The following is a 14,373-nucleotide window of genomic DNA, read 5'->3' on the forward strand; positions in this document are numbered from 1 at the left end:
ACAATTATGCATACTTTTATATATAATTATACATAAATATTTTTACATTTCTTCAAACTTGATTTTTTTTCTAAAACAAATAGTGTGAAAATTACCTTATTTTTAATTATTTTTAATGTTTTCACATTAATATTATTATTTCTATATTACACTAAAAAGTAATTTTACTTTTCTTAAAAGAGAGATGTATGAATATGTATGGACATATTTCATATATGATTATATATATACATGTTTATGAATATTTATGTATGTTTATACATATTTTCATGCATGAAAAATTTTTTACGGGTGTAATAAGTTAGAGGGAGACAGTTATAATAGTTTGTTTCACTCTAACTTATTGTACTAGTTCAGAATTCTTCGAAAAAGAAAAGACCTTTTATGTATAACAGAATTATAAAAATCATGGTATTTTCTTACATCGTGATAAAAACTAGAATAACTATGGTCTTTTTATAACACACACATCATGGTTTTTATTATAAAAATCATGGTCTCTCTTTAATTATGATAAAAACTAGACAATATTTGCATATCAAAACATAAGTTTTCTCTTACATAAAATCTACATTTAATTTCATATAAAAGACTTTATAGGCGTGAAGGTGATAGAAAGTATTAATAAATATACATATTCAATATAATTATTTTTTATTATTTTCTATCATTAACATTTGCAATGTCAATACAGAATCACAATGCCAGAAGAGTCTATACAATTTATTATCTACATAATACCCGCTTAGTTTTTGAAGAATACTTCCTTTGCAATAAAATAGAATGAGTTTAATGTACAAAGACCGACGTATGTAGCTATAAACCCATACAGTAGCTTATCTTTTCTGCCACCTGACACATGTATTGGCATATCCTTTCTCAATGCTTCCTGCAAACAAGATGAAACATATTGTAAAGTAAATCTATATGTTCAAAATCTAATTGCAGCTGAAAATTATCTTTATGTATACTTACTCCAAAGAGCTTGTACTTTTTCCACACTGTTGTGTCAAGGGTGAGTGGTTTATTAGTGCAATAGCCTGATTTGGGCGTAACCGTCAAAGGTTTTGTCTTGATGGAGTCATAAATTATTACTGGCTCTGACTTCTGTAAAGGAAGAGGAGACTGAAACAACGTAAAAACTTTTATTGCTTATTTCATAAGCATGTTTATTTATTGCACCCAAGTAGCACACAGAGCTTACGAAGCATTAACAAAGCGCTAAAAGAGCGCATATAATCGCTTTTTTAGCATTTTGCGAGCGCTGCTGTGCTATTTGAGCATATGCATTGAATAAAGATATTAATGACTGCGTTCAGCAAAAAAAGCAGCTTTGCAACTGTTGTAAAATTCTTGAATATGACTGGTTTATACATTTAGATCCAATGAGGAACTAAGGGCAAGACCAATCATATTAAAGAATTTTACAACAGTTGCAAAGCTGCTTTCTCTCGCAGCCAATGTATTTCAGCAAGAACCATTCTGTTTCTTTCTTTCTTTCTCTCTCTACATACCTAGATAAAAATATATTTATAGAATATAGACTTATTATGTATTTATGTGTATGACATTGATCATTCTGTTTTCAAAATATTACGGTTAACGTATGATATACTGATTTAAGATACAGACTTCATTCATTATATCAATTAACATTATTATAGCATATCATATCAATGCAAGATCTGATAAAGATGTTACATGAACGCAAGTCCATATTCGACATGGCCGAATCACTGCTCTACGTTCGATAAAATCGGATCTGCTAATCAAATGACGATCGATCTGAAGGGCAAGGACACACTCAAGAAAGCAAAACGAGCACCGTGATTCCACGGAAACGACGAAACGAGCAATTTGGCGACATCCTCGGACAGGGATGTGTAAAAAGCGAGCAGTCCCGTCGATGAATTTTCGTGTGCGAGATATCGACTACATCATCACTTACGATGGGATACAGCGGCTGAAAATTAGTGGACGGCTTCAGCTTGCCAGTGAAAGAATTATATTGGTAAAACGGCATTTTTCGCAATTGCGCAACCAACAATTACCAGACGACGACTCCGTTATGTCAGATCGTGCCTCCGCACAACTTTGCAGCCATAGACTGTCATGGATTGTAGATTCTACCGCTGCAAGTGGCACAATTGCAAGCGGATATGATTGTTTGGCGGGAAGACAAACGATACGACAAAAGCGTTCGAAATTGATTTCAACAGAGATAAGAGGTTAGCGATGAGAGAAGGACGAAAAAGAAAGAGTCTTAAGAAGAAAGTTCCGTAATTTTCTAAAATCTTCCATAATCTCGTTTTATACACATAAAATGTGAATCCTTAAAATTCTATCCGGTGAAATTAAAGGAGTTTCAAATATTTCGTAGATCAATGATGCGCAACCTATTTAAAAGATTATATTTAAAGAGCCAGTTTTAGAAATTTTCACATAATGGCTGCGATTTACTTGATACTTCGAACACTACAAAACATGTGTAGCACCGATATAGTTGGCCCACTTATGCCCATTTCCACCAACGTAGATTAACTTTAATCTCGATTTAATTTACTCTTCAGCTTTTTCTAATTTTTGAACTAGAAAAATATAAAGAATAAGTTGAACTGAGATTAATCCACGTTGGTGGAAAAGGGCATTAATGCTCCAAACGTTCTCAGCAATTCTCATTACGTTATCAATGACTGTGTTCAACAGAAAAAGTAGTTTTGCAATTGTTATAAAATTCTTCGATATGATCAGTTTATACATTTAGATCCATAAGAGACCAAAAGTAAGAACCAATTGTATTGAAGAATTTTACAACAGTTGCAAAGTTGCTTTCTCTGCTGAACGCAGCCAATGAGTGCATTCAGTGAAGCCAACAGTTGAGTTTACTGTTATTGATGTATTCTTCTAATCTTCTCTAGATCATCTAATCAAATCTTTAGATCTAGAAGAATATACTAATAACAGCAATTAAGTACTCACTCAATCGTTTAGAGTGTTGACTCCGCTGAATATTCTCAATAGCTGCCTTCTATTTACATGAAAATTCAAAACATAATTCTAATTTGACGTCATAACTCTGTTAAATGTACGTTCCTTTTTATTTCGATTAGGCCCGTTTCTATCAACGTAGATTAACTTTAATCTTGGTTCAACTAACTCTTCATTTTTTTCTTCTAGAAATTAGAAAAAGATGAAGAGTAAGTTGAACCGAGATTAAAGTTAATCTATGTTGGTAGAAACGGGCCTTAGTGAGATTTAAGGCCTCTTTCACCAACTTCAATTAACACTAATTGGTTAACTCAAACATGATGATTATCAAAGACAGAACTAAATACAATTTATCCCAGAAGAGGAAGAAAGAGGAGACGTTTTGATACATTAAACTGTTATTGGCACTTTTGCGAGTTAATCATCGATCAATTTAGAAAGATCAAATTTTATGAACCTTCTAGGAAGATCATAGCAACCAATTTAGTTCCAAGCACTTTTTTTGTAACAAATAGAAAAAAGCGAAACGTATATTTAAAGTCATAAAATTTATTTAAATAAAGTTGTAAAATATGTACGAATACAGTATCAAATAAAAGAAAGCCAAATTGGCTCCAACGATTCTGTTAAGTAAACAATAATTAAATAATTTAAGTATCTTATACGTATATTGAAAAATTTTTTATATTAAAATTTAGAACATGAATAATAGAGTCACAAAAGAATACCACGTGAAAAAAAAAATTGAAAAAAGTTATAGCAGCTTGAATTTTGGAAAGAGCCAAACTATTTCGGTTTTTCTAGTGTTAACAAGTATTAACGAGTGTTAACCAGAAGTTGGTGAAAAAGGCCGGAATACAGATTTTTATATAAAATATAAAGATTAAGAAAAACTCCCAATTAGAGTCTTATCTCACGAAAAAGAAGGTGCAATGATGTTGTGAAACCGGAATGACGATAATTTTGGAAATCGCGCCTAGAGATAAGGCTGCGTTCCGTTTCACGCACGATGCGCATGATGTATTAGGGAGCTTTTGCAATACCGTTTATCCAGATACGGTGAACGCTAAGATAACTTCTTCTTAACAACTAATGAAGAAAAGGATAACGTGACTTTAGCGTTCACCATATTGAAAATAACGTGACAAAAATTCCCCATTTATCCTTGTTATTCACCGAATGTTAAACAAGATAAATGATATTGTGCGCATCATGCGTGAAACGGAAGTACCCTATGTGTGACTAGAGGCACGTATTTCTAAAATCACTTTCGGTTTCACATCATGCCGGAGCTTTGGCCAATCTCTACCTAGAAGCTCTCTAAGAAGATGTGTATTCTTCTAGATCATCCAATCAGACTTCTAGCTTAGTTAGAAGAATACACATCAATAGTAAGAGCAACAAGCTCGCTCAATTGCTAAATCTGCTGAACGCAGCCAATGACGTTGTATGCTCTACTGTTGGTAGAACGTAGAAAATGTGACATCATCAATCCAATGCCACACGTGTGAAACACTTGTTAATTTACATAAAAAGTAAGGTTATATAAACCTGCGTTGTACAATAACCAGTAAGTAGTGACGTCATTATCTGAATATAAGAATACCTCACATAATTTTAAACTCATTTATGTAAAAATGGAAAGCAATTTGTATTTATTTCGTTTCCATGAAATATAATTTCAGAAAATATAATCTTCAGCTATGAGCCTGTTGACCATAAAGCCTATTTAATAATGTGCTTTTGATTTCCTGTTTCTTGCTTTTTGCAATTTTTTACATTTTGTCTTTTTATCCATTATCTTGTTTTTCAGTTTCTATCGTCGAAAATAAGAGTTAATGAACTTCAGAAGAAGAGAAACATTGGCGAGAAATACATTCTCGATAAAATGGTCACGAAAAAGGTAGAAAGCAAGAAATCGAAAACAAAGCACATTGTATAATAGGCTTAAAAAATTCACAGGTGAGTTGCATGCGGCTCGCAGTATCTGAAAAGGGTCTTAAATTATTTAGTACAAAAAACTACATAGATCTTAGAAATTCTTAATTTTTCCTAGATATTTGTAGTGGGATGTAGAATATAGTTTGTTTGTCTTAATAGTTTTTCGTAGATATTCGTAATCGGATGAAGACTGGCGTTGAAGACAAAGAATTTCTTAGTTTTTCGAACAAACGAAAACGACGCCACTCTGCGTCCCATTATGAAAAACTAAAAATTTCTAAGATCATAAATTGTCTTAATTTATGCAGTTTTTCGTAAAAATTTTCCGCCAGTTTCATTACTTTGCCCCGAATAAAAAAAAAATGAAAGAATCAATTGGCATCGAAAATATGTGTTCATAACCTATATATCATATAAATGATTTTTTCCTGTTATATTATTTTAATATAAAAATATTTATTTTATAACGATAGTCGCGCGTGTCCCTGGCAATAATTAATATATATTGTTATCAGCGCAACTTTACTTATTTTTGTAAAAAAAAAAATCGCATTTGTTCATTATCACATCGGAAATGGATGTAACGTCTGAAACCACATTGTTGCCAAGCCAATACTGTACACTTCTGCATTTGTGCTGCCTCGCGTAAAACGTTGTTTTCCGACACTAGCTCTATCTAGCGCACTTTGACAGTGAATGTTACACAGTGAGGTTAGGCACAGTTGCAAACAGTTGCAAGTCTCCAAGAGTTTCATGTGAAATGGTACTAATTACGTTTTATAATAGTATTTTTTTGTACTCTCTAATTATAAAATATAAACAAGACTTAATAGAGAGATTATGTCAGGCTCCAATATTAATAATTTTAGCTTGTTACATATGCTTCTTACATATATGGCACATATCTCTCATGATCCTCATTGAGAGAGACTATGCCCACATTCATAGTGAAGCCTTATATTTAAGGTTTCCTTAAATTTATCTTTAGATGCCCTACAAATTATTTTATTAGCTACTAAACATGTAAAGATAAATTTAAGGATGGCTTAAACATTAAGTCTGACTATTGATTTGTTTTTTATTCCTAGACTGCACTAGAACTCTCTTTCTATATACAATATCAAATATATACCTATTTTTAAGTTCCAAAAATGTACACTAGTTCAGTCACAGAAAACAGACTTTATGAGTACAAGCATTATTTCACATTGTAACGCATACTTGTGCTGTGGGTAGTGATGGGTATCAAGATGCTTTGAATTAGTTCAAATATATCATGAAAAGTTCAAATTAATTCAAGTACGATTTGAAATTATACAATCTTAAAAGTCTCTTGAAGGTCTTGAATATTTTAGAAAGTTTTGAATATCTTGAAAAGTGTTGAATGTCTTGGAAAAGTCTTAAAAAGTTCTGAATGTTGTAATAAATTTTAAAGAGTATAAAATTTTAGATAGAGCAATTTTAGTTTAATTTTAGAGAGTGAAAAATATTAAATAAATATAAATAATTATAATATGTCAAAGAAATGACGTTCAAGTCAAAGAAACTTTTCTTTAACCATATAGCAAGTTCAAATTTTTTTTATTCAAACAAATTTTTTTTAATCGAAAAAATCAAAAATTATCAAGGCTTTCAAGATCTATCAAGGCTTTCAAGACCTATCAAGATTTTCAAGATCTATCAAGGCTTTTAAGATATATCAAGACTTTCAAAATCTATCAAGACTTTTAAAGAGTGTACAATCTTCAAATAATATTCGAAATGTTTTGAAACAGAGCAATGACTAAATTGATTGAAAAGAGATATGATTGAATATCCATCACTAACTGTGGAACATAATATTAATAAATAAAATCTTATCTACTTTGTTTCAGAAGTCACGTGATGTCATGAGTGAGATACTGTTAATACAAATGATTATCTAAGGAAAGCAAATAACATTACGGATCTATAAGTACTTTTAGTTTCCATAAGTATTTGTGTTGCCAGGTATGATACATATAGATATATATTGAAGGTAATTCTCTTTTTGCTGATGGATGTGAATTTAGATTGCTATATACAAATAATAAATATATACTATATATAAATATAAATATACTATACAGTCAAGAGGCAGTGGCTACATTCAGCAGAAAAAGCAGCTTTGCAACTGTTGTAAAATTCTTTAATATGCTTGATCTTTCTTTTAGTTCCTCATTAGATCTAAATGTATAAACCAATCATATTCAAGAATTTTATAACAGTTGCAAAGCTGCTTTCTCTACTGAACGCAACCATTACTTTCTTACAGCTGATATTTTTCTATATTGTTTAATATGCATGCATGTTACATATATGATGGATATACAAAAATATAAAGCATCTTTTAAACAATTATATTTAATTTAATTCACAGAAATGTACATTATATATTAACGTAATTAACTTTTTTTCTCATTGGCCATAATTACTTATTTTATTACTAAATATATGTTACTAAATATATTTTGATAATATCCTAACTTATTTATCAAAGCACATGCATCCAATTGTGACAAATTGCATTATGAAATGCACACCTAATATTCCTATATAAATTCCAGGATCTTTGGATAGGAGAGAGTCTCTGGATTTACTTCAATCAATAGTACCATAAAAAATTCAGTGATTACATTATCCTGTGAAACCAATGGTATTGAGCTTTATATTACATTATTATATCATGCTAAGTTACAATGTAAAAGTTTTCATTAGGCTGCATAGTTGACATTAACAAATCGTTAATTAATAAAATATTAATTAACGCCATAGGCGTCTATGGCTAAATCGTTGTGACATTTCTGACCAAGCACGAATTGTTTCAATAACTTTCCACTATGGCAGCCCTATCATGCACTATTTTACCGACAGAGTACTCGCGATTCAAGAAATTTAGAGACATCATGGCTGAAAGATGTACATACACCTTGTGATTTGCAGCAATGTGTTAATTCATTTCATTGAATTCCACATATAACAGATATGCTGTAACAAATATCTATGGTAAAAAATCAAATATATGTAAAGACAAGAGAGGAGGAAGAGAGAGAAAGAGAGAGAGAGAGAAAGAGAGAACAATATGTCAATTCTTTTCATTGAATTCCATATATAACAGATATACTGTAACAAATATCCATGATAAAATTGGTTTTAAATTCCATAAATAAAGAAACTTGTGCATTCATGATGTTGATTAATAGAGCTAATAAATATGTAGGAGGAAGCCTATTCTAGTATCTTATGTAGTGATATTGTGAAAACTGACTAGACCAGTGTGATAGTTTACAATTAATATAATCTTGCAGGTTTTATTAATATAAAACTATAAAACTGTATCTCAATAAGAAAATGATATTTAATATCTTTTATCCAAGATTGGCAATTTGTTTTCAGGATCGTTTTAGTACACGGTCCATACGCATTGGACCAAAAGTGCATAGGAATAAAAATATTGGGGACAAATGGGGACTAGAATATCACAAAGCTATACAGGATGTTGTATTTAGCCAGCATTGTTTCCCTTTCATGCCAACAGAACCACCAGCATCCTTGAGCGAAGAGATTGTAGAATCTGGTCCGTTATATGTGTGCAGACATTGCAGAGATTGGTAAGTTGGAATAAAGTATTTTAACAATTGTGTTAAGATACAACAGAATTTTTATGATTTATTTTATTATATAACTATAACGCGTATACGGATGATTTTTGTTTCAGTTTTCGTTTTCAAAGCAGTTTTGAGGAGCACAATGCACGGCATTGTTGGATTTTAGGGCTTTGGTGTCGTTGTTGTTTCGATACAATATGTAATCATCCAGTTAGGGAAGGTTATACAAAATGTTCTGAATGTTTACAAAAGAATAGTAAAAAACGTGCATATTTACAATCAAGAGGTAATAAGCATTCACGAGTGGGAGTTATAAAAGTATTCTACAACCAGTGCCAATTTATCGATCACATGAAAATGCATCAATTAAGCATAGTAAATATGGGTGATTTAATGTTAATTCCTCTACCTGTTGACATAAGCGATAGTGATTGGTCTTTTGAATTTGAGATACTATGCGAAGCACTTATGGAAGTGGCATTTTTGTTACGCACACATATTATAGATTGGTTAAAGGAGCATAACTTGCAAGATAATTGGTGGAAGCTGGTTAATGGCAAAAGTAATGACTCTAAGATAAAGGAAATTGTCGATGGTTACCAAGGTCGACAATTATTTAAACCCTCTTATAAGACAATTACCGATATGTTTTCGAATTCTTCTAACGTTACATATAGTATTAGAACCTCCCCACATATTGAATTTATTGATGACGATTCCATAGATAAAAATACAAATAATTCTGTTGATTTAATGTCAGATAAGAATATCATAGAAGATGAAGATAATCCATGTATAGTAACTGATATTGCTTTTGTGGATTGCGGTCCTACTTCACAATATTTTGAACCGGAAATACCAGTAAATCATAAGAGAATACAACAGTTAAAAACTTATCGCCCAGCTAATGCTACTAAAATGAATAATAAAATAATGGATGAAACTTGTAAGGATCGCAATTCACACGAAACAAATATTCATGAAAATGTTATAAAGAAAACTGCAGAGAACAATCTTAGTAAACCTAGTAATCCTAGTAATATAACCAAAACTGGCGTTAGCACAATTATGAACAATTCATTTAAGATTAGTATCCCATTTTCTGCTAAGAAAAATTCAATAATTAAGACTAATTTAAATCAGTCGACACAAAGTCTTCAAACATCAAGAGCAAATAATAAGATGTTAAATGTCCAAGCTCCAAAGAATATTGCAATAATTAACCAATTTTCATCTCAACTTGTTTCCAACCAGAAAATAGTTCTCATTGGACAGGATTCATGTAATGTCATATCTCCCAGCAAGAATGAATTGACTACCAAAAAAGATTCAAGCAACTCAGTAGTAGATAATAGTGGTTCCAATACATCAATACAGAAGAGATCTGATTCCAATATCAAGAAACAAAAAACGAATGAAAAAATTATAATAAATAACGGACAGAAGTACGTCATTAAACGTATAAAAAAAGGGGGAAATCCCCAAAGTTCTTCTAAGTCATTACTTGTAAAAAACGCCACGAAAGTTACGAAACAATTGACGTTTGAACGTAACATTTCGAAGCCAAATGTTTTAAAGCCTACTAATTCTAACGAAGTCGAAAACGGCACACAACAAACTTCACTTCTCAACAATATTTCCGTTTCAACACCTTCGCCACCTCCTAAATTATCCAATAATGAATCACACGTTAACAAAATATCAATTTTGCCAAAATTACAAAAAATGCCTCCGTATTTAATTCCAGTATCTGCTATGCATCCGAGATATATGTCGGAAATAATATCACTGGTTAAAGAAGACAATGGAGATCTTTATATGGATGTAAAATTAGTAGATCGTATTGCGAAAGAAAGCTTTCTTTCTGTGTGTGATGTAATAACAAAATATAGACGAGAAATGTTTGCTGAATTTTATCAAATGAATAGCTTGCAATTGAAAGAACGGCTGGAGCATTTGCAATATGTTACTGATGAAATGAAAAATGTTATGAATTTCATATCAGACAACGTTTTTCAAGAAAAGTTAAGATCTGTTAATACTATCAAATGCTTATTAGAAGAATGTCTTCATAAATCTAACCAGAACGTACAGGATGAGAAAAGAAACGATGATATTATATTAAACGAATGGGAAATGGAAGTAAGTCGAAAGTATAGATGTCTATCATGTATTAAATATAGGAAACCTGAATCATACATAGTTGGCTTTTCAAAATTGGCTATGAATGATAATGATTATTGTTCTTGTTATAAAGAAGTTTGTCAAGAGTGTCAATCTTACCAAGGTAGTATTTCACGGTTTGTCGCGCATCAAAATTTCCATAAGAAGAAAAAACCTTTTACTTGTCCAGAGTGCGATTCAAAGTTTAAGTCTGCTACATCTTTAGAAGTTCACACATGGACCGTTTGCTTTCATACGCTGAAGAAGGTCACATTTGGTTGTAAAATTTGCGAAATAGATGGTTTTAGAGATTTAGAATCGATCACCAGACATTTTGTTATCATGCATGGCGATACAAAGATCGGTTGCGAAGTTTGTAATCGGGTATTTGCCTCGTATAATGAATATGTACAACATCGTACAAAGACACATCCGGTGAAGACACAGCAGAAGCCAGTACGACTAGTAATATATAAACTAAGTAATGTAATCTTACGTTGCGAGAATTACATGCCATACTTGGAGAAGAATCCTGTAATTCGAAAATTAGTATGGTTTAAATGTCCTTTTTGCCAGTTAATAACTACAGATAACAAACATGTGGCGATGTTATTGAACACTCATTTGCGAAACAATCATATAGAACCCATGTCAAAAGTTCTTAGTAATAAAGCATACGCTTTAATTTTCGGTGCAAAAGCTGTCGTTTTAAAAACTCAAAAATCTCTTTTGACTAATACCATAGTACCTAAAATCGTGAATACTCGAACTATTAGTTCAGAAATATTCGAACGTGGCTCTCAAAATATGGAACATATATGGCCTACAGATATCAAAAAAGATGTTAACGAAAGTTCACAAGTAGTGAAGAACATTGATGATAAGGAAAAAGGACAGTTATTGCCAAAAATAGTCAGCGTTGTATCGATGAATGATTTAAAGCCATCCAAACCTGAGAAAGCAATCATGAAAATTTTTACTGAAACAAAAACGAAGTCTAATTCTCCGGTTTTTCAACTTATCGTTAACAGTGACGGAAAAATGGTCCCACATGAAGAAACAGTAATGGAATCAGATAGCAAATCTAATAATAAGGAAAAGACAACAAAGACAACAGAGCTTGATAAAGATAACGAATTGATAACGAATATTTCACACATCTCCGAATTTGAGAAAAAGCCTTTATTAATGAACATAGTTGATACTCCAAATTCGTCAATTGTATCGAATGAAAAAGTTTCAAGTTCTATATCCGAAGCTACAGATAATCGTATAAAAATAATTGATATTAAAACAATATGTAAATCGGACATCGAGCTACTCGCTAATACAGAAATATGCGATACACAGACGAAAGATGAAAATGCAAGTAACACGATATTCATACCAAAACCTCCTCCGCTTGCCAGGATCCCACAGCATTTACTTAAACCTATGGAAGTCATCAAGTCGGAAAATGAGTCGACTAATGACTCAAATTCAAGATCGGAATCTCTCATCCAAAGAACTGATAACCCAAAAATAAAGCGTATCGCTTTAGGATCGCAAAAGAAAGAAGTTATTGATTACCTATGCCACTTATGCAAAGAACGGATTAATACTTCTCAATTTGTAATGGAGGCGCACTTTCGTGAAAAGCATGCAGATGAGTACAGAGTGGCGATAATCACTCCGCAATTATCACAGATGTCACACGACTTTATTAATGGCGACTATAAACAATTTATTAATAACAGGAAACGGAAATCGGATAACACTTTATCTATAATTAAAAGAAAACGTCGATGGACGAAAAAACATACCGAAATAAAGGATACGAACCCACCAGTAGGATTATGTGTTAAGCAAGAAACGGCTGAGGACGGTGAAGGTAATTTTATATGTAAGAAATGTGGTCAACAATGCTCTGACATGTCCAATTTGAGAGAGCATATTGCTGCCGATCATCGATTGAAGGGCCGTTACCTGATATGCTTGGAATGTGGCGAGAACTTTGTGGTTGCACCCAGCTTGCAGATGCATCTTAAAGCTTTTCACGGCATAGAAGATCCTATCAATTATATGAATCAAAATCCCTCTTACGCTCCTAGCCTTGACAGTGACTTGCAAACGGAAGAAAAAACAACGGTAGCTAATCAGTGCTACGTCTGTATGGCAGTTTTCGAAGATAAAGCCGCAGTAGACAAGCATCTGAGGGTGCATGGTATGGCTTTCTTGAATCGTAAGATGATAGAGGCGAGAAATGCTTTGAAGAAAAAGGTCAATATGGAGGAGAGTAAGCAAAATATTAAAGCTTCAAAGGAGACTGCAAAACGAAACAAACCGGTGGAAACCATTTTAGAAAAAATTAATGTAAGTAATTAAGTAATTAAATTAATTTGTCGAAAGTGGCGTTATTGATTTCATAATTATCAAATTGTGTAAACGTTGATTATTTTAGGCGAAAATATAGCTACAGAAGATGAAACGCATAAAAGGAAGAAAATATGTGGAAGGGAGCAATGCTGGAATATGATGGATTCATTAATCTTACTTATATGTTCATTTCTGTATATTTGCGCACTGAACTCTTCATTGTTATCCCTGAATATTGCGTCGGTGAATCATTAGATCTCTTTTTTTTTATTACATGTACCTTGTAATATATTACTTTTTTTGTAATACTATTAGGTAAGCAGGTAGAAAATGATTTATTATTCGTTAGGACGTAATTATGCGAGCGAAACAGTAATAGAATTACATAATAGGTAAGTCTGACAAAAAGTAACAAAACACTTAATATTCTAGTTTTTAAATCATTCTTCTTTTAAAAATAACATTTTGCTTTGTTATGTGTATGTATGTATAACATATACATATACATATATACATATATATTTTATATAATTTACATATCCTTCAAATACAATTTATATTAATATTTGCTGTAAGTTCATTTATTCTGAATAAGTTAAAGTTAAGTCGTTGTAATAGTTTATGTAAGTATTAAACGTTTGACATATGTAAGTTTATTAGATGAACATACAATGTCCCGAAAACAAACGTGTCGAAATTTAAATCTTGCGACCATGTCCCGAAATGTTAAATTACCGAAATTTAAGACGACAATGTGTCTCGAAAAGTTATAATTCCAAAATTAGAGTATAACTCTACCAATATCGAAAAACAATTTTTCGAGACATTGCAGGTCCATCAGTTATTAAAGTCTGATTGATTTGACATCTGAGATATAATTTCTCTCTCCTGATTCAAAGTATGTTGATTTATATAAAATATAAGAAAATGTAAATAATTGTAATGGAGTAATGCATTTACGGAATAATATTTGTATTATATTTAATTAGCTAAATATTTTCTGACTTTGTAAGAAAAGATAAGAATGACTAGTATATAAGAATAAAAAATTCTTATATATACTAGTTGAACATTTATCGCATTAATCTGTTATTAAAGGATTGTGGGATACATGATCAATGTAATAAAACAAAAATGAATAGAATATATATAGTTCTTTATATATTATATCATTCTTATTTGCACAGACAATGCTGGTTATTGCTTAATAGATAAAGTATTTTTTATCGATTGACACATCAAGATATCCGAGTTACGAAACCAATCGGATAGCAAGACTTTGGAAGGAAATCGTTTCCTC

The 14,373-nt window shown here is 31.6% G+C and overlaps 2 protein-coding genes across 6 annotated transcripts; one reads left to right on the forward strand and one right to left on the reverse strand.

Moving 5' to 3' along the window:
- Window positions 1-693: 693 nt before the first annotated feature.
- Window positions 694-2,128, reverse strand: LOC108727434 (uncharacterized). Of its 2 annotated transcripts, none has more exons than XM_018455565.1 (3): window positions 1,949-2,128; window positions 976-1,107; window positions 694-889 (listed from the first exon to the last, which is right to left on the reverse strand). In XM_018455565.1, exons 1-3 carry the CDS (start codon window positions 2,021-2,023, stop codon window positions 746-748), a joined length of 351 nt encoding a protein of 116 aa, XP_018311067.1. In that variant the 5' UTR covers window positions 2,024-2,128; the 3' UTR covers window positions 694-745. The 2 variants fall into 2 exon arrangements, with proteins under 2 accessions (XP_018311067.1, XP_018311066.1); XM_018455564.1 differs by having other exon boundaries at window positions 695-889; window positions 976-1,125.
- Window positions 2,129-4,829: 2,701 nt separating this feature from the next.
- On the forward strand, window positions 4,830-13,485 carry LOC108727448 (uncharacterized). Of its 4 annotated transcripts, XM_018455583.1 has the most exons (7): window positions 5,634-5,692; window positions 6,804-6,918; window positions 7,515-7,603; window positions 8,344-8,558; window positions 8,666-10,017; window positions 10,063-13,070; window positions 13,159-13,485. In XM_018455583.1, the coding sequence occupies exons 3-7, from the start codon at window positions 7,601-7,603 to the stop codon at window positions 13,168-13,170; spliced, it is 4,590 nt and encodes a 1,529-aa protein (XP_018311085.1). In that variant the 5' UTR covers window positions 5,634-5,692; window positions 6,804-6,918; window positions 7,515-7,600; the 3' UTR covers window positions 13,171-13,485. The 4 variants fall into 4 exon arrangements, with proteins under 4 accessions (XP_018311083.1, XP_018311085.1, XP_018311082.1 ...); XM_018455581.1 differs by lacking the exon at window positions 5,634-5,692 and adding an exon at window positions 4,830-4,950 and having other exon boundaries at window positions 8,666-13,070; XM_018455580.1 differs by having other exon boundaries at window positions 8,666-13,070.
- The last annotated feature ends 888 nt before the right edge of the window (window positions 13,486-14,373 follow it).

Source organism: Mycetomoellerius zeteki, unplaced genomic scaffold (assembly GCF_001594055.1).
Source record: "Mycetomoellerius zeteki isolate Tzet28-1 unplaced genomic scaffold, Tzet1.0 scaffold49, whole genome shotgun sequence".
Lineage (NCBI taxonomy): Eukaryota > Metazoa > Arthropoda > Insecta > Hymenoptera > Formicidae > Mycetomoellerius > Mycetomoellerius zeteki.